Here is a 26,635-nt window from a genome sequence, read left to right on the forward strand (position 1 = left end):
GACTGCAGCAGGGGACCAGGAGAGGGCCCCAAGGACCCCTGCCCTTTCCCACCGTTTTCTGTTGCCTGGGGATGTATTTCGAAATGTTTGCGTTAACTCGGGTTCACGAGGGGGGTGGCAGCCCCTAGCGCCTAACCAGGGCCAGGCACAGGGCAGTGCAGGTGGGGTGGGTGCGGCATCAGACCTCCCCCAGGCCCCGTGGAGAGGCAGGGGCCGGGCTTGCTCGCTCCCTGCCGCCCCTCCAACCCGAGCATGAAGGCCACGAAGATGGCAGAGGGCAAGGCACACCCCACATCATGGCTGTTATGGGAGAGGGTGTGTGTGCCCATGGCCGGGGCGCCAGGGCTGCGCCCATCACCGGTGGCTCCTCAGGCAGGTTTGCAGCAAGCGTCACGGGGTAGGCAGCCACCAGGCCTCAGCTGGCTGAGGGGCAGCTGGGTACCAGCTCCACCAGGGGCTCGTGCCTGCCCCCACTGAGAATCAGGCCCCACTCGGTGGCCCTGGCACACACCGGGCATTACAAATGGCCTCTCTCTGGGGAGGGACACGGGAGGAGCTGCCTGGTTCCTGAAGACTTGGGGACCCACAGCTTTGGTGGCAGTGACAACCCTGCCCCGTGAGCCTGTGGACAGTCTGAGGTGTCGTGGCTACAGACAGCAGTGGAACCAGCCCTAAGCTGAGCTGCCCGCCTCAGGATCTACAGGGCACCTGGGATGGAGCAGCTGAGCTATGATTCTTAAACCCCAGAGCCCACCTGGGAGACAGCTTCCCGCCAGAGTGGGCGCACTGCACACCCCCTCTCATCACCAGAATGTGTGCACAGTGCTGCTGCCGTCACTGGCTGAGGCCCAGGGCCTTCTGCTGCCCACCTGGCAAGGGAGCTGCCCGTCACTGGGACGTCACTAATAAAGGAACCTTCATGCGCCTCTTCCCCTGAAATGTCACTTTGTATAACTGAAAGCAATGAAGAACTGCTTGTTTTTAAATGGTAATAACAGGGCGACTTCCTGATCCCATGAAAAATCACACGAGAGAGGACTCAACGGTGTGCGTGTTTATTTACATAGGTACCATTAAAATACATCACGCCTTCGGGTCACATGTTCTACAAGGAAGCACTGAATACCCGTCTCTTCTCCACCCGACACCCACACCACTCCCCAAACCACACAGCCAGCTCCTCCGCAACCTGACGGTTAACCACAGGGGACGCTTGCTCCTGGCTCACCCTGGACACTGCTGCATGGCTAACAGCGGAGTGCTACTGGTCTCAACCAGACTGGACCAAACTGCTGGCATCACCAAGTATGTCCATGCTTTTACAATGGCCTCTCTTCCCAGAGGACAGGAAAAAGCGGTGCGCACACAGGTCCTCGTGTTAAAAGGGAAGGGCATGTCCTGGGAGGAACCTCAGGTGAGCCAGGAAACACCAGCCTTCTCCCTGGCGCTCAAGGAAAGCGAAGTTAGACAGCCATGCACCAAGCACACCGAACGGGTACCGGAAGAAGGGCAGAGACTGGCTAGGAGAAAACACGCAAGGGCCGACGTCTGCAAACTGAAATACTGAGCTCAAGCTCCGTGCTCAGAGCTGATCTGCTGCACTCGTGTGTGCATGCGTGCAGACGGGTGGTAACCAGCCTGCTCTCCCAGCATGACCCTGAGCTATCCAAGCTGGAGATGGTGCTGCTGAAAACCTGCTTGCTTAAAAGAACAACTGTGGGCCCAGGGGGAAAAGAGATGGAGCAAAAACTAGACAAGATTGAGTCAAATGTGGACTACCTGGAAAGGATTTAAACTAGAACAATAAATACTAGAAATGACTTACATCTCAAGTGACTGGTGAGGGTCTACTATGTGTGGCCAAGTGCTCTGAACAAAAAGTACCCTGGCCACCACGGTTCACGGTGCACTTGATCACACCCTAACTTCACGCCCCCAACCACCCGGGAAAGGAAGCCACGTCATGAGCACACCCAGTCCCCTGTCCGCACCTCACAGCCTTCTAAAGTTGGAAACAGCTCAGCAGCTGGTGTAGTGGCTGATAACTGGAGAGTAAGACAGACCTTCGTACTTCTAGAGGAAAGCGCTCACAGATTTAGTGCTGCGGAAAAGCAGTCAGAAAGTGGAGACCACCGTGGTGTCACCCCATCTCCGGCGCCCCTGATCCTACCGATCCTTGAGCGCACGTCGTGATCCTGCTAAGCAAGGTGGCCCTGGGACAGCACTGCAGGTGCCGCTACCTAGCGCGTGCCCGGCCATGCGAGCGAGGCTGTGAGCGGCTGCAGGGCCGATCCAGCCTAGTGGTTCCCTTTGGTCGACTTCTTCTTCTTCGACTCCTCTCTCTGCTTCTGCTTCTTCCTCTTGCCACCTTCTTTGAACCCTAAGGAAACACGGCTTGTAAAACACTGCACACCAGCAACTCTTCCCCATGAGAGACAGGCGGGTTGCTAGAAAATTCCCCATGTTGAAAAGAAAGCAACAAAAGCCATCTACCTCGGCCACGTCCAAACCACCACAGAGACACGAACTGCCCTGTGGTCACTAAGAAGTCACACCCACACGGGGCCCTGGGCAGACGCACAGCCAAGGTCACACGGCCCCCGCGCCAGCTGCACTCCAGAGCCAGGCTGTCTCTCGCTCCAGGACAAAGCCCTCTCCATTTCCCTGAAAGACAGCTAGTGCACGACCAACCTATCCAGCCAGAGGGAAGACAGCGGCTCACCCCTGGGCATTCTGCCCCAAGCGCCATAAACAGAGCCAGTCCACTGCAGTGTGGGTGGGGCAGGCCTGGAGCTGAATCAGGGTCATGAAAGAGAACCCCAGGCCCACCAGGGCCTGAAGGCCCTCCTACCCATGGCTGCCTAGGACTCGCCCGGGAAACGACAGCACCAGCAGGTGCACTTTAGTTCCATCAGTGAGACGAACATCAGGCTGCCAGAGGCCAAGAGCAGGGTATGGACAGACCCTAGCTCTGTGTGCCCCACGCTGCACAGAGGGAAGCACCCACAGCACTGCCGGGGCCTTCCTCAAGCGGAAGGGTCAAAGGGCCCCGGGCCCCTTCCATTCGTGGCTTTTCCATGTGGATTCCTTCTGATTTCCCTTCCTAACACATGCTCTTGACAGGCCCACAGCATTCATGGAACCCAAGTGTGGAAGAGGACTAGACCTTTCCAAGTGTACCGTGCGGTCTGCTGGTAGCACCTCGGAACCTGTACCCTCTAAAATGAAGCAGAGCAGGTTTTAAAGGACGTTAGCGTTCCATGGCTACAGCAGAAGCAAAGGCCGGCAAGGCCAACTGCATTTCACTCCAGCCCAGCACTCACGTGGCACAGCAAGGGCTCCCCAAGCCCTAGGGCACCTGCGGCCTGCTTCAGCCGCACCCTGGGAAACCCCAAAACCCCGCAGGCACAGTAGTCCATTCTCACATGTGTGTCTCCCAGGAAGACTCGTTTTCAATCTAGAAAACTCATGTCCTAGTGACAGGGCAAGGCTACGTGCAGCTTTTACTTGGCGAGGAGAGCAAGCTCGTGGGCACAATCAGGTCTCCCTGTGGTTCAGCCACGCGGCTGAAGTGCAAAGCTGGGGTCCTTAGCACTTCGGGGCTGACAGTGTTCCTAATCATGTACTGCTTTTTTTTAAGGAAAAAAGCCCCAAACTTGCAAATTCAACAAAAAACAACAGCAGGCCACATGGGAGCATGCGGAAAGTGGGTCAGAGTCATCTAAGTGTCATCTGAGTGACAGGCTTGGGTTCCCAGAGGAACCCGCCGACTGCAGGAAGGGACGCTGTTGCTCCACTCCAGATCCCTGGAGCACCCAGACCTGCCAAGGCCCCCTGCTGGTAGAGGCCCAAGGGTTAGGCTCTGCTGCCCTGGGGCGGGGGCCACTTGGTGCTCCCTGGCTCTTCCTCTGCTCTGCCACAGCCTCCCTGTCCTCAGAGGGCCACCCTCAGGACACGTGCGCACTTGCTCCGGGACTTGAGTACAAGAAAGGCCAGACAAACAGCACTGGCACATCCAGAGCCCCCCATGGCAGGAACACAGAGCCAGCGACACCAGGGCACCCCACCTCAGCCACACCCAGGAGCGGGTGGGCGAGCACATAGCACCCTCCTCTGCACGGGTCGCTGAATTCTCAAGTCCACTGTTTCTCCCATTCAAAAACATCATCTGGTCAGAATCTGACGGTCAAATGGACCAGAGGCGTGCAGGGCTCTTTACTGCCGACTCCTACTTTCCTCAAATTCCTCAACAGGGTGGTTCTTAGGAACCACAGCAACAGGTGCCCATAGAGGAAAGAGGGGCCTGGTTTTGAACCAGGGTCCTTGGCCGAATCCGCCACAGCGCCATACTCCAGAAGGCCTACCAGTGTGGTCACGGGTCCCTGGGGCAGGCCCACACCTGCCCACCTGTTCCTAGGACATGGGGGCTGTCTACAACCTAGCGAGCCAGGCTGCAGGCTAAACCTGCACATCTTGCACCTTGCAGAGACCCTCAAGAGGACACTGCCCCTCCCACGGTCCGCATTCAGTAGCAGCAGTGGACAGCAGGTTCTGGGAGGCTTCCGCGAGCCCACCCAGCGAGCGCGAGTCCCGAAGCACACAGGCCACGCACGCGCCTGTCGGTTTTGCTGCAGAGCGAACAACCCAGGTGTCTGCCCTGGCCAACACTGCTCTGCGAAGGACCAGGGGGATGAGGTCCGCAAAAACGAAGGAGTAGCCCTCATCCTGCAGCTTCCTGCACACAGCACTGGAGCCCCGCTCCGCCCTGATTCAGAGCGCCAAGTGGGGTCTCCGCCACAGCCCACCCAGCTGAGCCCGCCAGGGGCACAGACGCCTCAGTGACCAACACAGCAGGCTCCATCTGCAACAGACCTCCCTGTGTGCTGCAGGCAGCCCAGAGACCCTCGGGCTCTGCCAGGAGGGCCAGGGAACCAGGTCCCGTGTGCCAGGCCCAGGGAGGCAGGCACAGAATCCACCTCCACCCACAGCTCCCCTGGCAAACGTCAGGGCCTTTGCTGGGGTTTTTCCCTTTTGGTTTTGTTTGTTTGGTGCTACACTGGGGGTTGAACCCGGGGGGCGCTCTACCACGGGGTCACATTCCCAGCCCTTTTCGCTTTTTATTCTGAGACAGGGTCTTGCTAAATTGCCTAGGCTGGCCTTGAACTTGAGATCCTCCTGCTCAGCCTCCCAAATCGCTGGGACTGCAGGCATGCACCCCCACGCCCAGCTGGCTGGGATTTTTCCTTTGGAACTGAAGCTGATGCAGAAGGTATGTGGCTTGGGACCATCAGGGCAACTGATGGCTCTCCACCTCTTCGCTCAGGTCATGAAGCAACGCTGGCCGTCGCGGCAGCCCTCACCCCTGCCGGGCAATGCACTCCACACACATCGAAGAACACGGGGACCCTGCTTTAATCGAGGGACAGCTTCGAGCAGCCACAGCCAGGCCGCGCGTGGAGCAGCTCCTGGAGGTGAGCCGGGCACAGGCCTGCCTCTGCCCCTGCCCCGCAGCCTGGCGCCTGCCCCCAGCTCCCCGCACCCGCTCAGGTCAGCACACAGCAGCACAGGTATGACTTCTGTCCTCTCTGTCCTGAATTTGGGGGAGGATCGCTTTGGGGCTGCTCCACACCAGTTCCCCTCTGCACACCTGCTGAACTCATGGGGGTGTCCCAGGGGCTGGGGGCCCGCGGCTTTTCCTGCTCCTCCTCCTCCTCCCAGATGCTGTGCTGCGGTGCGGGTCTGGCCGAGGGTGTGGGGCGGCTCGACCTCAGCGGGCGGGTGCTGGTGGGCTGGGCAGGCAGGGCTGGCTGGCCTCTCCGCAGGCGCTCTTCCGCAAGGGCGTTCTCGTCAGCCACACCTGAAACACACCAGGAGAGAGCGTGAGCCAGAGACCCGCCCTCGGGAGCACCTGCCTTCAGGGCCGTGGCCCCAGAGCCCCCAGACTTCTGGGGTGGCACTGTTGGGCCCTAACTTACGGTCACATAAAAACCAAAATCTTCCTCTGCTGTAGAAACAAGCGCTCCAAACCCCACCCCAGGGCACTGGCACGATCCAGGCTCACCCCGCTGAGCCACTTCCCAGCCGACCACTGCGACCAGGTGGCTGTCAGTCAACTCAGCAGGGCCTGCAAGGAGGCAGCAGGCCCAGCCAGCCCTCAGGCTTGTGCCAAGACCACCCCTCTCTGCACCACGCTGAGGCAAGCACCCTGTGAGAACTGTGAGCAAGGGCCCACCCAGCCACCTGCCAGGCAGAGGCAAGCCCGGCCGCTCCTGAGCCCAGCCGCCTCTGAGCCCAGCCGCCCCGACCACCCCAGCTGCCACTGAAGAGTTAACATTGACTCTCTGGAATCAGGAGGATCTCCAGTTCATGTCCGACTGACTGCACTTCATGGATTTGTTAGGGAGAAGCACCTCGGAAACTCCTACCAAACGTTCAGGTCTCAGGTGGTGGGTGCCCCTCCCTGGACGCCACTCGGGGAGGAAAGTGCCTGATTGGAGAGGCAAAGGCCATGCATGGGCTGAGGGACAGGGAGAGGCAGGCGGTTGCCCTATGGTGGCTCCTTCGTCCCCGTTTCCCAGCCAGCCCCAGGGCATTCGCCAGTGACACCATGAAGAAGTGCCAGTCACGGGTCCCACAACCACCCTGGGCCGCACACCAGCACTAGTACCCAGTGCCAGGCGCCAGGCTGGGACTTCACCAGGCTTCGGGCCCCGCCTGGACTCGGGCTCCTGTCTCCGGGGCCACGAGACTGAGCACCCAAAGGGCAAGCTGGGAGGCAACCGCAGGCTGTCACAGGGCACCATTAGGCATGGACTGCCACCACCCGTCACTCAGCATCCCACGCGTCCTGCCGGAGACCCGAGACAAGCACCTCCTCAGGGTCAAATCCCGCCACTGGGCTAAGGGTGGCATCCTGGCAGCGGGCAGGATGTGGACTCTACAGGTGTGCCTAGGCCCCGAGGCCTGCGACCCAATGGCTGCCCCCCAGGTACAGACGCCACCACAGGCACAAGGCTCAGAATGGCACCTCAGAACAGTCTCGCCGGCAGGCAACCAGGCGGGAGGGGCACTGCAGGTGAGCAGCAGCATCCTACAGGAAGCCTGGTCACGGGCCAAGAGCAGGGCCTGTGAGGTGGCGGGCAGCACTGGGCTTTCCAGCAGACACCCTTCAGTGCCCAGCGAGGGCGCTCGGGAGCCGCGCTGCCCTGCTGTCGCTTCAGGACCTGACTGGGAAACGAGAGGCCAAAGGGTGACGGGCAGCCCAGGGCTGAGCTGCAGCCAGCCAATCCAGCACCAAGGAGGCTGAGTACTGGGGCCAGGAAGAACAGGAAGCCCAAGCTCAGACCCATGCTTCAAGGTCAGGTCAGCCCTGCCCTGGGCAGAATCGCAGCTTGTAATTCTGATAGGTTTAAAAGCTATATTTGCCAAAGTGTGAACATTTCAAAGAAATTTAAGAGTTTCAGGGAAGTGACTCCCCACAGGCTGGAGCCTCACCTCAACCCACTTACCTCCAGCCGCCAGGGCCTGGAACAAGGCACCCGTGAAGACAGGCGCTCCAGCACATGCCGCCACTCCTGGCCCCACACACTCTACGGCTGCAGGTTCCACCCAGGCCCACAGCTGCACGCCTCACAAACAGGTGCTCACGCACAACCACTGCCTCGCTGGACGGGCTCACAAGCAAGCTCCCAGGGCTCTCCCGCAACAGCTGGTCTACCTGGGGCCACAAAGCCACTGCCCGAGGCCAGGCTCTGCAGGGCTGTGGCTCCCGACTTCATCCACCAGCACCTGCCTTCCCCAACGGTGGGACTGCAGAAGCAGACTGGCTTCCAGAGCCGCTGTGCGCCTTGTGCGTAACTGTTTGCTTAGAAAAAAGGAGAGTAGCTAAGCGACACACAAGGAGAGAAACCAGACACTCACATCTAACGTGAGCTCAAAGGCTGCTTCCAGCTGCACAGCTGCCATCCCAGTGACGGGGCTTGCAGGCAGGAGGATCGCAAATTCAAAGCTAGGCTAGATAACTCAGCGAGGCCCTTAGTAACTTTGTGAGATTCTATCTCAATAAAGTAAAATGAAAAGGGCTGGGGATATGGCTCAGTGGTAAAGCACCCCTGGGTTCATCCTGGATACAAAACAAAAGTCTGCCTGAGACATGGCAGCCTGAGGTGCCATGACACCACAGCTCCCACGGCTTCTGGGCCTGGCCCACACTCACTCAGAACTCAGGGTCATGCTGTTCTCCCGGGGGAGAAGGCAGAGGCCCAAGGGAGCCCAGTGGCAGCAGGCCAGCACCTGGCTGCAGCCTGCAGCTGCCACCTGTGAGCGCCTCTCCAGTCCTCCGGCCCCACCCTGGCAGAAGCTTGGCTTTTGCTCCTGCCTCCCACTGCCCAGTGGGTTCTTCCCGGGAATGCCTGGGGCGCCTCTGCTCCCCGGCAGAAACCCATCCAGAAAGCCCTCCTGCCCTGGCCCCTGCATCAGGCAGGCAGCTGGGGTGGTCAAGTGTGGAGAGGGGCCACTCTGCTTCAGGCTGTGGTGACCATCCCAGAGTTGCAGCAGGACAAGGGTTCTGTCGCTTGCCCAAGTGGTCTGAGCATGAGGAAGGCAGTGGGCACCGTGCTCCGAGGCCCGCGAGGTCCCACGCCCTGCCCAGGCATCTTTTAACCAGTGACAACCAAGGCAAGAGGCCACGAGGTCCCCACAACACCTCCACGCCTGAGAAGGGCCTGGGAAGGAAACCGCCGTGGGAACCAAGACCCAAGGATGACTCCTCCCCCTGGGCACTTCCTGTCCACACCAGCACCCCTCAGCCAGGCAGTGGCAGGGGCCGGCACCCTCAAGAGCACCCACACCGCCGTGGCACACAACGTAAGGACCCAAACGGTGGTTTCAGTAACACGGTCTGCAAGTCGCCACACGCCCTGCAGACAGCCCAGGCCACGCCCACACAGCAAAGGTGCCCGCCACGCCACAACTGGATGCGCGGCCCTGCAGTGAGGCCTGCGAGGGTGGCCTGAGGGCACGCGGTGCTGGGGCTCCCAGCAGGTCTCAGCACTCCCAGGACGCCAACTCCTCCACGCACCCCGACCTCCACCCCACACCGCACTCAGCCTGCCCTGCCTGCACAGGAACCGCTGTCCCACCAGGTCTGGTCTTCGTCCCCAGCCATGCCCGCACGGTGTTCCGCAGACCTGCCGGGAACCCACTCCCCATGCTGCACGTTGCCTGTGAACCCAAGGACTGGGCTATCCTGCGCTGGGCGGCTTCCTAATCACCCAGGGACACATGGTCCTGGAAGGCTCCTGCACACACACGAACTCACACCACCACCCGTGCCCACCCTCCTGTGCAGGAGGGCTCCCAGAAGCTCTGAGAGGCTGGGCCAAGTAAGGACCCTCCCTGACTGGCACCCAGCCAAGCACTCAGGTTGCGCTGGGGAGCTGCTGTCCATCTGCAGCCCTGCAGCGCAGACCCTAGGAGAGCCAGCGCTGAGCACTGCAGGGGGCAGCAGGGTCCCAGAGGCCTGCAGAGCAGCAGTGCCCAGACCCGAACAGCGTCAGAAGACGGTGCCTGCTGGTGAGCAGGTCGCTCAGAGACACTGCCCCGGTAGCAGAGCCCAGCCGCGCCCTCGGGACCCCAGCTGGCCTGTGGAGGGGACTGTGTGGCTCAGCCACCATGGCAGAAGTCCTGCAGGTCCCTGAGCAAGACGGAGGGCCTGCATGCCCTGGCAGTGCCACCGGAGGCCACACCAGGAGCCGTGCGGCCTTCTTCCCTGGGAGGCCCCTCACTGCTGGAGATGGGACCAAGAGCACGCCACACCGCAGCCCCTTTCCGAGTTTGATTTTGAGGCAGGTCTCACATTTATGAAGTCCCAGGTGCGCACCACTCTCAGCCTCCCTCCCTTGCTCAACCTCACCATCCCCACAGCAGTGCGATGGAGGCAGCCCGGTGCAGAGCACAGCTCACCACAGGGCAGGGACACCTACCTACAGGCCGTGCTGGCCCCACCTACAACTGTGGCCTGAAGGCACAACCAGGAGGGAGTCGTGATTTTCTGCGACTGCAGAGTAAAATGCAACCCCAGGCTGAATGCCCGAGATCACCCAGAAGGGATGGACGGTGATGCCGGCACGGCAGCTGGACGTGGGAAGTCCCCAGCACCCACATGGACAGTCAGGAAGCTGTGACCGCAGCCCCTGACCCAGGGCGTGGAGGTCAGGACCGCCAGAGCAGGGTCTGAAGGGCACCGGAGCCGGGAAGGAGGGCTGGCAGTCGCCTCCCGAGACTCCTGCCGAGCACAGGCAGCACAACACTCGCCCCGCTGCATCCGCTCCTCAGAAGAGAGGGATCGCCAGCTGGGACAAGACGTTAAGCCCTGACTGCAGCGAGAGTGAACGGCCTTCCCGTAGGACGAATCGGGAAGCAAAGCCTGGCCAGGTGCCACACGCACCATCAGCAGCCTCCGAAGAACCAAGGCTATCCCGCGTTCCTGGTTCTCACAAAGCCTGGTCACAAGGTCACCGCTGCACACTGGCTCATGGGCTGGGGCCCTGGCCAGTCTGCCTCCCACGCCTGTGTGGCCTCAAGATGGCTCTGAGCTGAGTGGAACAAGCCCGAGCACCCAGAAGCCACACCTCACCGTGTTCCTGTCTAGCTGAGCGGGTCAGGTCGAGGTTTCCCGCTAACCTGGGTGGCCGACGCCCAGGGTTCAAATCCACACTGCCTCCTGCGCACCACAGGCTCCTGCAGCAGGGGAATTCCACACCATCGGCTGTAGCCAGGGTGCACAGGGTGACACAGACATTTGAAAACGTACACATGTTCCAAACCAACCCAGAGGATCAAACCCAAGCTTTTCATAAGGAAACCCTCAGCCTCCACCAACAGCTTGGGCTCCAAGAAAGTGCCTTTCAAGTCATAGTGGACCTGGACCGCAAAAGGCACACAGACCCACAGCTGGCCAGCTTCAGAGCGCACACCACAGCAAGAGGTAAACTGCAACCAGGAATGGGAGAAAGCACAGGGCAAACACAGCCCAGAGTCACGCTCCTGGGGTTTGCCTTCCTTTAATGACCCTCACAAAGAAACCGAAAACGGCAAAGCCAACTCCATTAAAATGCTCTTACACCAGGGGCAGAGGCCACAACTGTAATCCCAGAGGCTCGGGAGACCAAGGCAGGAGGATGGCGAGTTTAAGGTCTGTCTCTGCAAATTTGAGACCCTGCCTCAAAATAAAAACAGGGGTAGGGGTGCAGTTCAGTGGTAGAGCACTCTGGGTTCAATCCCCAGTACCCACCATGTATACACACCAAGAATAAAACAAAGACATTATCAGTACTCAATATATTTGATGTTTACACTTTAAAACTGAGGCTTTTCTGAGGTTTCTTGTCTTATTTTTGGCAGTGCTAGGGACTGAACCCAGGGCCTCACTCCCGCAAGGCTCTACACCAAGCTGCACACATGCTGAACTGAACAGGAACTTCAAAAGCCTGCATCTCAAGTTCAACAAGTGCTCTGTCTCCTGGCACAAGACTTAAAACCAGGAAGTCAGTCATCTGGGGAGCAAACAGCATGGTTTGCTCTGTGCGTATCAGGAGGGGAAGGTCTCCTTCACAGTCTGGCGACCCCGGCAAGCCAGGAAGGAGGCCAGCAGCAGACCCTGCAGACCCTGCTGCCACACGGACGCTTCTGCACACTGCAGACAAGCCCCAATCCCAGCACTCCCTTTGCAAGATCTCCACAGAGAAAGCCACCAAAGAACTTGGGTGTCCTTAAGAAGCAATCAACTGGCCAGGAGTGGTGGCACAGGCCTGTCTCCCAGCGACTCAGGAGGCTAAGGTAGGAGGATCCCAAATTCAAGGCTAGTGCCTGAGAACTCAGTGAGACCCTGCCTCAAATTAAAAAGGCCTGGGGGGCTGGGCTGCAGCTCGCCCAGCACGAGTGAGGCACTGGGTTCCATCCTCAGCACCACACGAAAGTGAACAAAAAGACTGTGTCCATCTACAACTAAGAACTTTTTAAAAGCATGGGGGAGGAGTGAGGCTCAGTGGCACAGACCCCTGGGTTCAAGTCTCAGTACCAAAACAAACCAACGAACAGCACCCAGCTTCTCTCTCTCAGGACAGTTCCCAGAGCTGCTCGCCTGTAATCCCAGCAGGGCAGGCGGCGGAGGCAGGAAGACCGAGTTCAATGCCGGCTTCAGTAACTTGGCCTGGCCCTAGGCAGCTCAGTGAGACCCTATCTCTAAGTGAGACTTTTTTTTTTAAAGGGCTGGGGATGTGGCTCACTGGTTAAGCGCCCCCGGTTCAATCCTGGTACCAAAGAAAATAAAAAACACAGGTTCCTGTTCCTCTCTGATCCAAATTCCCAGAATTAAAACCTAAATGTGTGTTAAGTGCCACTCCTCTCGCCCCACCACACCCACCATCACGGTCTAAAAGCTGATCCTCTTTGTGTCTGCAGCCTTCTCTAAACTCTCTAAACCCTCCATGTGAAGCCACTGGCTGCTATCATCCCCACCTTTGGAAATGTGCCTTCTGGTTTTTTGGAGCTTCCCCCTGCTCAGTACTTGGGATTGAACCCAGGGGTGCTAAACTACTGAGCCATGTTTTTATTTCAGGACAGTTTCACTAAATTGCTTAGGCTGGCCTCTAACTTGCAATACTCCTGCCTTAGCCTCCCGAGTTGCTGGGATTACAAGCATACACCACCACTCCCAGGTATATCACTACTTACTTAAACAATTTTGTTTAACAATTTGTGCAAAAAGGCAACACACATGGTTGTATAAAAAAAAGTCACCGCTAACTCTACCTTGCATAGGTAAATTACTATTTGGTATCACTTCTGCTAGCCTCTTCCTACACATGAATTAACTTTTTGTTTGTTTTCGGGGACTTCTGAGTGGATCAAGTGTACATTCTAACCCTGAGCTATGCCCCAAATTATTAAACCTTACAAAAGACAAAAACATAGGTTGCTTACAAGAACTTGAGTGTTCTTCCCACTTGGGAAAGTAATTACATGGAGAGATGCCCCACCTTCCTGCAGGTTAAATAGAATTTCAAAGCAAATACACGATTACAGCTGTCCCCAAAGCCAAGACACGGACGTTATCTGGAAGCTGTTAAAGGCATGTGCACAACCTTCACATCAGCAGTTTTTCTTCTTCTCACAGTCCAAGGCTGAGAGCATGCAAATGAGGAGACACCAACACTCGCTGCCACTTTGCCCAAGTCCACTGCCCAAGGGCCTCTGCTGGGGCTACTCCTTTCCATCTTTTCTGGGGTGGGGAAAAAGGTTAATCCCACACTTGTTCAAATTATGAATATTGCTTTCCCTGAGAGGGTACAAACATCCAGACAGGTCAACTGGCCAACTGGAAGACCAGCTTGTTCCAACACCTGGTGTGAACTTCGGCAGACATTGGGGACAGTGAAGACCTGCTGTCGAACACTACAGTCAACAGATGAGAATAAAACAGGACACAACAGGCAGGTGCTCTCTGCTTCTGCTACCGACACACAAGTGGGGGACCAACAGCCAAGGAACCTAGACTAGGAAGCCAGGAGAGGAACATGAACAGGTGCAGCTGAGAGTGGGCAGACTTGGTTTACGGGGTAAAAGCAGTGTTGCGACATGGACCGGGGCAGAGCAGGGTGAAGGAAACAGAAAAGGAAAGGTCTGCAAACCACCACCCCAAAACATTTGAGGTCAAACAGCGGCCACAGCTGTCATCACAGCTACTCAGGAGGATGGAAGTTCGAGGCCAGCCTCAGCAACTTAGCAAGACCCTGTCTCAACATAGAAGATAAAAACAGCTGGGGTATGGCTTAGCGTAGAGCACCCCTGAGTTCAGTTCCTAGTACCACCCCCACCAAAAAAAAAGCAGGATGTGGGGGAGGGACGTGCAGAGCCCACACTACCAAGCGTCTCAGAGCCAAGCTGACAGGCCCTGAACCCCTTCAACTAGAAGAGCTCTACTTACCATGCACGACACAGGTGAGCCCACGAGGAAACTGGACTGAGGTGGCAGGACGCACAGGTCAAGGGAGGCAGGCAGACCCTCAGGTATTTTTTAAACTTGTTTATTGCTGGGGATGGAACCTGGGGCCTGGCACGTGCTAGGAATATGCACTACTGCTACTTAGAGGCTACGTACTGAGTGCTCTTCGGGAGCAGAGATGCAAAGACCAGTTACCAAAGTTATTGGGGAGAGAAGAGGACGGCTGCTGGCACAGAGAGATGCCCAATTCAGCCGGGAGACAGGCAAACACCACACCAAGGCCCATGCGGCACAGCGCAAAGAGGCTGCGTGGGGTCCCTCCCTCAACGGAGGCCGCACACCAGGCGCCTGCCTGCTGCAGCGTGCACCAAGCCTCTCCCTGAGCTGGCCTCCGTCCCGAGGGTGCTGCAGGTAGTACCAAGTGCTCACTGGAGTTCAGGCCAGTGCTGTGAGCTGGAGGCAGTGCAGCTTGGCAACGCTGGTAGACACACAGTGAACCACGTCCCCGAACAGACTGACGCCAGGCACAGCTGAGGGAACACATGTGCGCAGCGCCCAGGACCGGGTCAGCTGCCCACGCAGAGGGGCAGATCCCACTAGCAACACCACCGCCCACCGCAGAGCTGAAAGGCACATGCTTCCACCATCACATCCAGGGCAGGTTGGCAGCCCGAGGTGGTTACGGGGCGGTGCACCAACATTCTGCCTGGGCACTACTGCAGAGCTGGGCCCCGCTGACGGAAGATGCCCGAGAAGGGTCCCAGCACTGGGGGAATGCTGGCCAACACATCTGACAACAGCAGAGCCAGCCCCGCGGGTGGGACGAGCACTGGGAACACACGCAGGGGCAGGGAAGCCCAGGCCCGAGAGGAGCCACACCAGGTTAGGCAGCTCCTGCCGGGACACACGCCCCACCTGTGCAGGTGCAAGTACAGGGGTTTGCTACAGGAGAGCACTTTTACCCTCCCCCATTTCCAGGCACTGCTACGAAAGCCGCAAGCAGTCTCCATCAGAGTAACTCCAGAAGGACAGCCTGCTTGCCATGAAGTGTCCTGGAGCCTCTGCAGCTTTCCTGGCCAGCCTTCAGCACAGCAGGAACCACACTGTCCAGAGCACTGGAGGTGGACAGGGTGCCTGTGCCAGAGGAGGGTCTGCCCACACCAGAGTCAGCATGCCGACAGCCTCTCTGGAAGCACAAGGCAAGGTCCTGGTCTCCTGCATGCACGCAGAAACACCAGCAGAGTCCACTCGCCCAAGATGTGCTTCAAGGGAAAAAAGTGACACTATACACACTAACGTTGAGTCAAAAACCACAAAGTACAGAGAGTGTAAGCTATCCACCCAACACTGCTGTACCACACAGCAATCACAAACCAAGCCAGCTGCAGCGACACACACCGGAATCCAGAGTCTCGGGAGGCTGAGGCAGGAGGATTGCAAATCCGAGTACAGCTTTGGCAATGAGGTGAGTCTCTCAAGAACCTAGCAAGACCCTGTTGTCTCAAAATAAATAATAAAAAGGGCTGGGAATGTAGCTCACTGGTAAAGTGCTCCTGGGTTCAATCCCAAGGAGGGGAAAGGGGAAGGGAACAGAGAGGAAAATCAAACTGGACAGAGTGGCAGACCTTTACTCCCAGCAGCTCAGGGTACTGAGGCAGGAGGACCACAGATTCAAGTTCAGCCTGTGAAACATAGATGTTGTCAAAAGAATTTTTTAAATCTGGAAATGTGGCACAGTGGTAGAGTCCCACTAAGCTAAATCCCAGTACAGAAGAAGGGATGATTATAGACAGATGGGGCAGAAAGTGTAACCCAGCAGAACAACACAAGGCCCAGGGTTCCATCCCCAGCACCAATAAAAAATTTTTTTTAATTTTTTAAAAACTAGAATATTTTAAATTTATTTTTCAGAAAGTAAAAATAATATACAGGGGCAGAACTTTGTACTCAATAGGGGTAAAAGCAAGAGGTAGAGTTCACACTACTTAAACATTAAAACCAGACATTTCTGAATAATTCATACCAAAACAGGCTATGTTGGATGGAAACGAATTTGAAACTACAAATGATTCACAATCAACAGAAATAAGACTTTTTATAAGTGTAACTTATTTTTAAAAAATTAAAAGTTGGGCTTGAGCCCTGTTGTGGAGCATACCTGTAAGCCCAGTCACTTGAGAGGCTTAGGCAAAAGGATCACAAGAAAGAGTTCAGCCTCAGCAAATTAGGAGTCTCAAAATAAAAAACAAAGGGGCTGGGGACAGGGCTCAGTGTTCAAATACCTGGGTTCAATCCCCAGCACCAAAAAATAAAGTGATTTTTTAAACTCACATTCATGACTACAGAACGCAAATCAACATCTCAAGACACCAGGACCAACAACTGAAGAGTGGACAGTGGTGCATGCCTGAAATCCCAGGGCCTCAGGAGCCAGGGGAAGAGAGCTCAGGCTCAAGGCCATCCTGAGCAACAGCGAGACCCTGATCAAAACAAAATGTTTTCAGAAGGGCTGGGGACTAGCTCAGTAGCAGAGCACCCCAAGTGGAATTCCCAGTACCACAAAAAAAAAAAAAACATAGAAAGGGCTGGGCATGTAGCTCAGTGGTCAAGTGCCCCCAATTCAATCCCCAGTACCAGTGTGTGGGGTTCACCTATTTTTTAACTTTACAAGGTTATGAAAGCAAGAGTTCAGAAAAACCATATTTGGAATTTTGAATCTGCATCTTTTCTGGGCTGGCAACACTCAGTCTGAAGCTCTCTCCAGCCGCAGACCTGGAGCCAACACTTGCACACTGTCCTGTGCTGACTCGAGGTATGTCCACCAATAATGGGGTTTACAGAGAAAAGGTCCCACGGTAGGAACCTCCAGCAGTACTGCCAGGATGGCCGACGCCCCCCGCAAGCTGGAGCTAACCCAGGAAGGCCAGGCACAGAGGGCACCCGAGACCAAACCCTGCTCCTAAGCCTCGTCCCTCCAGGCCATCTGAACTCCGACACTGCCAGGTGGATGTGTTTGTTTCCCGTAGGAAGGCAGAGATGAAAGACCTGAATCATTGCTTCAAGAAGTCCTTGAATGTTAACAGATTAACTCCTGCAATTATTTGTGATAAACTCTGGAACAAGAGGATTTTTAGTCATAAATACATCAATCAATAACATAACCACAGGGCTGTAGAGATAGCTCAGTTGGTAGAGGGTAGAGTGCTTGCCTTGCAAGTACAAAGCCCTGGGTTCAGTCCCCAGCACTGCCAAAAAAGAAAAAAAAGAAAAAAAAGACCATAGCCACAGTGCTGGGGTTGTGGCTCAGCAGAAGGGAACTTGCCTAGCAGGAGTAAGGTAGCGGGTTCGATCCCCAGGACCACACAAATTAAGTGAACAAAAAAGGTATTGTGTCCATCTACAACTAAAAATATTAAAAAATAACTCACCACACACTGAAATACTAAAACCAACCTACTGGGGAACAATACGAAAATTCTTTTTTTAACTTTGTGATACTGGGGTTTTGTTTAACCCAGGTGCTCTACCACTGAGCTACATCTCCAGCCCTTGAACTTGTTATACTACTCCATCAGCCACCAGAAGACTTGTGCTTACAAATGTGCAACACTGCACACAGCTAAAAATGCTCATCATGCATATTAATGATTAGATATGAAAAAACAAGGGGAGGGGGTGGAAGGGAGTGAGAAAACATGTAGAATTTTTTAGTTCTAAAATATAAGCTATTGCAAGCAGAGGCAAGAGGATCCCAAGTTCAAGGTCATCCTGGATAGGTTGGCCAACACCATGTCTCAAAATTAAAAAGGCTGGGGATGAAGCTCAGTGGCACAAAAACAAAAATTATAGCAAAATGAAATGGAGAGTAATGCAAGGGTGATTAAGTAAAAGCAACCATAAAGATCTTTCCTTTTCACCGTAACAACCAGGTTCCCTCATAAGAAATGCGCTACATAGCCAGGCGCGGTGGTGCACACCTGTAATCCTAGTGGCTCAGGAGGCTGAGGCGAGAAGCACAAATCCAAAGTCAGCCTCAGTCACTTAGCAAGACCCTATCTCTAAATGAAATATAAAAACAGGCTGGGGATGTGCTCAGTGACCTGGGTTCAGTACCCCCTACACACACACAGTGCACACGTGTGTGAACAGCATTAATTTTTTAGCTACATGTAAAATAATATATTTTTAAAAAGAACGAAAGGCTGAAAGCACAGCCAATGAAGAGCCTGGTTTCTCTGTTGTTTTCCTGGCACCAGGGATTGAACTCAAGGGCACTCAGTCACTGAGCCACATCCCCAGCCCTGTTTTGCATTTTAGAGACTAGTCTCACTCAGTTTCTTAGGGACTCACTGTTGCCGAGACTGGCTTTGAACTGGAGATCCTCCTGCCTCAGCCTCCTGAACCTCTGGGATTACAGGTGTGTGCCACCATGCCCAGTAAGAGCCTGGGTTTGATCCCAACACCACCCCACTACCCAAAAAAGGAAGGCTGGCTGGCCAAGTCAGCCATGTTGTTCCCAGGTGTCAAGGTGTCCTCAAATCAATCTACCAATTCAAAGCAACTTGGGGTTGTGGGGTACAACCCGCACTGACTCCGCATTGCATCAGAAACCTAAGAACAGCTAGAAATGTTTTCCATGAGCTGCCCTTTCAGGTAACTACTGTAACCGATAAGGTCATCCTGCCACAGAATTAAACCCTGAAGAACAAAACTACACCAAAAAGAGATGCTCTATCTAACAAATTAACTGGATAATACTGGCAACAAGTCTGGGAGGAAGTGGAGTATCATCCGCCAAACAGAGGTCAAGGTATGAAATGAAAACGTGGACGTGCTCTGGAAGAGCCACGGCAGGGGGTCAGGCACCACATCCACACCACGGGCCACTCCACAAAGGGCAGCAGATCAGTGAGAGCCGCTTCCCCTGGAAAGGTACAGGCAGGCTCACACATGGGAAGCTCGCGAACAGGAGTGCAAACTCTAACTGACCATGCTGGCGAGAATGCTCTTGGTGGGAGTCGCTGTGACTGCCAACGGAAATCACATGGCTTCCAGGGACCTCCCGGTGGACAACAGTATGAGAACACTGAAACACGGCCAGACCATCACACTGCAGTCAACTCCTTGATGGTGTGATGGGCTCTCCTCCGCAAAAGCAGGAAGGAAGCAAGCAGTGACAGACCTGTGGTGGCCCATTTCCTTTTCTAGTAAGAGGAAGCCGCGTGAGTCAGTGGTTCCATCATTCCTGATGTTGAGAGTTGCTGCAGAGGTTGGGAGCGGCTCAGCGACACACAGCTCGAACCCCAGCACCAGCACCACAAACACAAAAAAGGATGAGCGCTAGGGTAATGGCCATCATTTTACCTCTCATAAATCAACCGTGGGTCAGAACCCAGTACCCAAGTCTGGGTCCTGAGAAGAGCTAAAAATAGTACGTTGCAAAACAGTAAGCTGACTCAGGTACAATGGTTTGTGCCTATAATCCTAAGGAATCAGTCACTGATCAAGACCATGTCTCAGGAAGCTGAGGCAGGAGGATCTCAAGTTCAAAGCCAGCCTCAGCAAAAAGTGAGACAATAAGCAACTCCGTGATACCCTCGTCTCTAAATAAAATACAAAATAGGGCTGCGGATGTGGCTCAGTGGTCAAGTGCCCTCGAGTTCAATCCCCAGTACACAACCCCCACCCCCACCCCCAAAAAATGCTGGGATAGAGAACCCCTGGGGGGTTCAATCCCCAACACTAACCAGGAGTGGTGGCACACACCAGTAATCCCAGCTGCTCAGGAGGCTGAGGCAGGAGGATGACGAGTTCAAAGCCAGACTCAGCAATTTAATCCTTGAGGCCCTGTCTCTAAATAAAATATAAATGTGGCTCAGGGGTTAAGCACCCCTGGGTTCAATCCCCAATGCAAAAAAAAAAATCCCCAACTCTGGAGCAGGGAGAGAAGAGACAGGGCACACAAGAGAGATCAAATTGCCCACCATGCTCTGCTCAAAATTAGGTTTCCTTTCCTTTCCAGAGTGGAGTAGCCAAGTTGCACCATGGGCTCAGGAGAGATGAGGCGATAACTTCAGCAGACGTGAGGCCACATGCTTGTTGAGAGGAATCCTCTCATGTTTCACTATCCACTGCAGAACTGCCTAGGCATGGGCCACCTGGAAAGAGCCTCAAAAGGTAACAAGATCTTAACCCCACCCCACAAGCTGGTATCATCATTCAGCTACCTCTAGACCACAGGATATTAAGTGTCCAAAGAGACTCATCTAATTCTGTGTTTGAAAACTTGCACCCAGAGAGGAAACACATGCCTCCAGACCATTATTGAGCACGTGAATGGCTGGGATCAGAATAGCGGAGATGATAAAAACCAGGCACCGACTACTGCTGGGTCCACTGAACACATATGGTGGTCAGTATTCCTTAGAAAGGTTAACACTCAGGTGGCGACCAACACAGAACAAGAGCTGGACTAAGCAAGGTGACCCATGCTTGCAAGCTCAGCAACTCAGGAGACAGGCAGGAAGAGAGTGAGTTCTTACCAACTCAGGGAGATCCTACCTCAAAATAAAACAAAAAGGTGGGCTGGGGAAATAGCTCAGCTGGTAGAGTGCTTGCCTTGCAAGCACAGGGCCCTGAGTTCGATCCCCAGTACTGCCCAAAAAAATAAAAAAAATTTTAAAAATAAAACAAAAAGGACTACAAAAGTAGCCCAGTGCCTAGCATGCAAGAGGTACTGAGTTGCACCCCGAGTCATGGGAGGACAGGAGGGGCTGCCTACAGGAATAAGCAGTTTAGTAGGTAGCTAATAAATCCAAACTGCTGCAAAGATGATCAATCAATCCACACTGCTCCTCAGACCTTACCATCCAAGAAGGATCTGTGCTCCAGAAAAAGAGGTTCTCAGGCTGTAAGAGAAGCTTCATCAAATGGTTAGGCTAAACTCTGGGCAATTCTGAAATCTGCCAGCTGAAGAAAGGCCAGTAGGAATTAGATGAGTCAAGCTTGAAGCCATTGTCTTTCATATTCTAACAACAGTCAGTCAACCTCCAAAGCCAAGCCTGGAACCCTTGGATACTTAGGCTTACATTTTGTTGAGAAGTATGAGGAATAATCCACCAGTGAACTGAATCGAGTCAACTGGGGAAAACTACACAGAAAAGAAAAGGCCTGAGAGAAGGAAAATGCAACAGGCTGGCTGCTCACAAGAAGACCTGCCACAGGAGACTGGGCACAAACCAACAAAGAAGCTCCCAACTATGCATCTGAGTCCAGGCTTTGGGTCAAGGGAGCAGAAGCAAGTCTGCCCAGGCACCAAGCTGCTTTCAGTTTCCAATTTCAAAGGCCATCTATAGAGTCCGGAGACCTTCTCAAATACACAGAGCCAAAGGAGTACCACATTTATGGAGAGCTGTTCTCCCGGGTCGATCTTGGGAGTGACACCAGCACTGCTTCCCGTGACTTTCCAAAGGGGCTTCATATGCTCAGTTCCCAGGCAATAAGCTTGATCGTGTTCAAGAACCTTCAGAACCAGACTCGAAAACAATAAGTCACCTGTCTATTTCCTAATAACTTCATAAACCCAACTTGAAGCTCCTCACTCAGTAACAAAATCACCTGTGCTTACAGCGTGAGTGAAAGCAGGCTTTCTGTGGAAACCTGTAGCTGTGCCCAGCTTGCGGCCAGGACGCACTCCACCTCCGACCAGAGGCCGGCCATGTGGGGACCTCCACCAACACCCAGGCATGTCACTCACTGCTGTCCCTAGTGTGGCACTCTTTGACCACCTGTCACCCAGCGACGCCTGGTTCCTGTGACACGTTACAATGCCTTTTGCTTACTTTCAGTACAATACATCAGGTTCATTAAAGACATCACAGCGCTATGAGGAAATTCCCCGTGCTTCCACCTGGGCCAAGAGTCAGGAAGGACCATGCACTGCTCACTTTCAAAACAATGGGTGGGGGGTGCGCACGACACAGGACACAACAGCTGGGGCAGTGTCGAAATGCAACTGAAGGCCACTTTAACATTCTGTGACCCTGGGCTAGGACTCTGGCTACCAATGACAATCATGAAAGGTTTTACAGACTGAGAAAAGCAGCACCCTTATTTTGGCTCACTCCATGTGATCCGGTTGCTTTCCCATGTACCTTGTCCCTAAGTGATCTTATATCGTACATACCCTACAGAACAACAGACTTGTAAACATGAAAATCTGGCTGAGTTTGGTGGTACGCACCTATAATCCCAGCGAGTGGGAGGCTAAGGCAGGAGGATCTAAAATTCAAGGAAAGCCTCAACAACTGAGCAAGGCCCTGTCTCAAAAAATAAAAAGGCTGGGGATGTGGCTCAGTGGTTAAGAGCCCTGGGTTCAATCCCCCACACTTAAAAAAAAAAAAAAAAAAAAAAAAAAAAAAAATATATATATATATATATGTGTGTGTGTGTATATATATATATATATTTTTTTTTTGCACAATTTCTTCCCTCCCGCATAGAAATGTTATAAATTGTAATACTCTCTTACATTGCTAATAATTCCTTATACTCTCAATACACTCGCCAAACGAACTGAAGACATCTGTGTGTGACTTTCAGTGTCCACCCTAATGATGAAGCGAACACTATGGAGCCACACTGGGAGTCCAGGCACAAAATCACACAGACACAAGGAGGCTGCAGACCCCACTCAGGAAAAAATGCACCAAACACATTCACATTTATTTTCTTTTTTTTTTTTTTTTTTTAAAAGCAAATGACAAAGACCCAGTTTACCAGTTTTTTTAAACCTAAGCTTAACATTACATATTTAAACAATTGTCAAAACTTTACTAAGTTGCCAGCATTCATGCACAACTAGAAAACATCCTTAAGTTTATATTAAACCAGAAATGTATTACCATTAATGCATTAATATCTTTCATTACTAAATACTGGGGGGAAAAAAAAAAACAAATTATTTCTACAAGAGATTCATCCTGGCAATGTTAGCTCACAGCAGGCTGACACTACTTGGCTCACATGTCAAACACAATGGAAAGCAGATCCATGCTGGTGTTAGAATACAATCTTGTCCTAGCACTACTCAAAGTCAAGGCTCACCTTGGATTACGTTTAATAAAAAAGCAAAGTGCATACAGAGATTACAACAATTTTAAAGACAAAAAAAAAAAAAAAAAATGGTCCTATTGTGTGGTCCCAACAATAAACTCAAAAGTCTATGACAAATAGGGGCTCCGATGAGCTGTTTATAAATACTTTAGATTAGGTACAATTATACTGAAAGTCGAGTTCGTCTGAAATCTTCAAAAAAATGTTCCTGTTAATCCTCAAATGGTGCTTGTTATAGTTTAACATTTCTGTTAAATGCGTGCGTTGAATTACTTGTTATCCAAGCGTAGCAGCTGCTCCTTACCATTTATCGTTAAGGACTTTAACTGGCCGTCTTCTTCAACTTCTACTCTTTCTTGACCATTCTCGACAATTCTGTAGGATAGAATTCATTTAAAACTCTTTTGTAAATGAACAAATATATATTTAAATGAGAGTAAATGTGTATACAATGCATATAAATAATTCTTAAGGGTATTATTTCAAAGGACACATGAAAATAAGTGGTTTGCAAGCTGAAAAACACAAAGACAAACTATCAATACATCTGTCTTAAAATAGATTTATTCTGATGGGCAGAGAGGCACATGACTATAATCCCAGTGATTCTGGAGGTTAAGGCAGCAGGATCCCAAATTTGAGGCCAGCCTTAGCGAGACCATGTTTCAAAAATAAAGACTAAAAAGGGCTGGGGAATGTGGCTCACCTGGATTGAATCCAGGATACAAAAAAATTTATTCTAAAGGAGAGGAGGAGGGTGGGCGCATCCCAAATACTGCAAGGCTACATACATGCAGAAACCATTCATCAAAAACAGCAAAGAAGTTGAGCAGTGGCACACACCTGTAATCCCAGTGGCTCAGAGAGATAAGGAAGGAGAATCTCAAGTTCAAAGCCAGTCCCAGCAACTTAGCAAAAGACTGTCTCAAAATAAAAAGGGCTGGGGATGTGGGTTCAATTCTCAGTACCAAAAAATAAAAAATAAAAATGAGACCTTTTTTCAGTTTTAAGCATGACGACTGGGTGTTCACACTGTTGTGTAGGATGTGCCTCCCTGCTAAACCTCATTCCAAGACTGGCACATTACCCATCTGATGAGAGGGGGAAACCAGTAAAGAACGAACTAGGAATATGGCTCAGTGGTAGAAAGCTTGCCCAAGGCCCCAGGTTCAAACCCCAGCCCTGGAGGTGCAGGGCTCTGTGGTAAAGCACTTCCTAGCATGTATAAGGCTAACCCTAGGTTCCACTCTCCTCGCTCCAAGCACAACAACGGAACAGCTGGGAGAGGTGGCAGTGATGCACACCTGAAATCCCAGCAATGGGGGAGGTTGAGGCAGGAGGACCAGGAGTTCCAGACTAGTCTATGACCTGCCTCAAAAATAAAAAGGGTTGGAGATAAAGTTCAGTGGTAAAACACCCCTGGGTTCACTCCCCAGTACTACAAAAAGTAAATCAAAAAGTACAGGTTTTACTACTAATGGTTTTTCACTTAACCATGCTAACAATGATGGGGAAATTTACTATACGTTATTACATAATAAATATAAAGATTACTTCTAAAAATTTAACATTAAAACAATAAAAAAGAAAAGCTCTAGCTAATTAACAAATTTTTCATACAACTTGTACTTTCGCTGATAGATATGCAAAGTACACGTCACTACTGAAACATTAAGCTGACTTAATATAAAATGTTAATAAATGTAAACTACATAATACCACTCTACCTTTTTGTAGTGATTTTTCTGCCATTTACTATTTTGGTAGAAGTTGATATAGATTTGAAGTTACCCATCCCGCTGCCGCCAAATGATGTAGAAGAGAATGAAGTAAGGCCACCGTGACCTAGTGACCCAAATGAAGTAAATCCTACAGGAAAACAGAGATGAAAGATGATTGGAGACTAATAACATGACAGGCTTCAATTCAACTCAGCAGCAGACCATTTGGTGTCAAACACCACGCCAAGAGCAGCTCTGGACAGAGGAACTGCGGCAGCTGGGGACATGGGAAGACTGGCAGAGGACTAGCAAGAGGCCAGCTCCTTCCCTGCAGGCATCTCTCCCCATGCCCGGGGGTGGAGTCCTCACTGACACTCCAGCATGTGGGGCCTCTCCACCGTGGTCTACGTGGCACTGTGTCCCACAGGGCACCCAGTGGCAAGCTCTATATTTGTACCCAGAGATGAGGCAGTCAGCCTGGGGCCACTACGACACCTTGTGAGGCTCCGGAAGGTGGGGCGTGTAGCGCAAGCCCCACACCTAGCCACACATTTCTCGGATGAAGCACCTCTTCCCTGCGGTCTCCAACTGCCCTCCTGTGTTGTGCGCTCACCGGCCCTACCCAGCACACTACAGGACAACTGAGAGAGCACCGCGAGGGAGAGCAAGACAGCTGTTAGATGACAGGAGAGCATGATAAGAGGCAACGAACTCAGCCGTGAGCACTGCCAACTTTTACCACCAAAGCTGAACTCAAAGTCAGAACAGCTCTGTGAGGAAGCCACCTCTCCAGGCCTGCCACACCACACTGTGCTCCATGCACATGGTCAGCTGTTCTGGGCTGAGCACTTCGAGGGGACAGTCTGGCTGAGGTCACTCGCCCAGGCTGTGGGTCCACCCACCAATCCCATCCAGCTGCACACTGCTGAGATACAACTCTGTCCTTTTACTTAACTGCAAGGGAGGCTAGAACACACGTGGGTTCAGCAAGACTGTCCCACAACGGCTGCTTTCGTACCTACCCAAAACACACATTACCCTGTTAGCCAAGAATTTCATTATGGTATCCCTCGTGAACAACATTCTTGAAAGATTAGGACATTCAGCACTGATTTGTACACTCAAAATAAAATGGCGACAAATCCAAAAAGCTCTTCTCCCAAAAGGAACAAATAGTTCAAATTGCTTTGCGTGTTCTAAGCATTAATTTCTACTGTTAACAACAGAGATTAAATCTAGGATACCTGTATCAAATGAAGAAAATCCACCTCCAAATGATGGAAATCCACTGAAAGCAGAGAAAAATGAGCCTGCACCTCGGTTTCTGCTTCCTCGGGGACCCCTTCGGTTCCCAAAAAAGTCTTCAAATGGGTCTTCTAGAAACAAACAGAAAGGTGTATTGTAAAAACCTTTAGTTATTTTTTCCATAGGAGAGGGCAAATAGGTTTAAGTATCAACTTACCACTGAATTTGGAGGAGAAATAAAACAGGTAGAATACCCAGGCCACCTGGTGGGATACTTTCTCACTAGCTTAATTCAAGTAGAGACACACAGCAAGGTGAACAGTCAACACACAGAAGAATGTCACGTGTGCACGTGCGCGCGCACACACACACACACACACCCCCCCCCAGGGCCTCAGGGTTGTCCACTGCCCTTTGCCAAGTATCCTGTTGGACACTGCTCCTGCTGCCACCCCCAGAGAGCAGATGTCACTTGGGCAGCTGTACCATACCCTAGAGAACCGGAGCTGCCTTCTCCAAGGAACTTAGACAGGACATGAACTACTAGAGC

At 52.7% G+C, this 26,635-nt stretch overlaps 1 protein-coding gene and 1 non-coding gene across 5 annotated transcripts in view; one reads left to right on the forward strand and one right to left on the reverse strand.

Annotated features, from left to right (window-relative positions):
- Positions 1-1,033: 1,033 nt before the first annotated feature.
- Positions 1,034-26,635, reverse strand: part of Dnajb6 (DnaJ heat shock protein family (Hsp40) member B6) — a 58,318-nt gene continuing 32,716 nt past the window's right edge. For 2 of the 4 annotated variants that reach the window (XM_047560679.1, XM_047560680.1), the window contains exons 6-10: positions 26,085-26,216; positions 24,847-24,988; positions 23,424-23,494; positions 5,648-5,857; positions 1,034-2,380 (exon numbers count right to left, since the gene is read on the reverse strand). In XM_047560679.1, coding sequence (XP_047416635.1) covers positions 2,298-2,380; positions 5,648-5,857; positions 23,424-23,494; positions 24,847-24,988; positions 26,085-26,216 — 638 coding nt within the window. In that variant the 3' untranslated portion in view covers positions 1,034-2,297. Of the gene's footprint in view, positions 2,381-5,647; positions 5,858-22,708; positions 23,495-24,846; positions 24,989-26,084; positions 26,217-26,635 lie in introns of those variants that run through there. The other 2 variants (XM_047560681.1, XM_047560682.1) reach the window with 2 other exon arrangements.
- On the forward strand, positions 24,112-24,216 carry LOC124992046 (small nucleolar RNA U13). Its single transcript, XR_007110048.1, has one exon. It is a non-coding gene; the product is annotated as a small nucleolar RNA U13 (small nucleolar RNA).

The sequence above is a fragment of the Sciurus carolinensis genome, chromosome 8, assembly GCF_902686445.1.
Source record: "Sciurus carolinensis chromosome 8, mSciCar1.2, whole genome shotgun sequence".
NCBI lineage: Eukaryota > Metazoa > Chordata > Mammalia > Rodentia > Sciuridae > Sciurus > Sciurus carolinensis.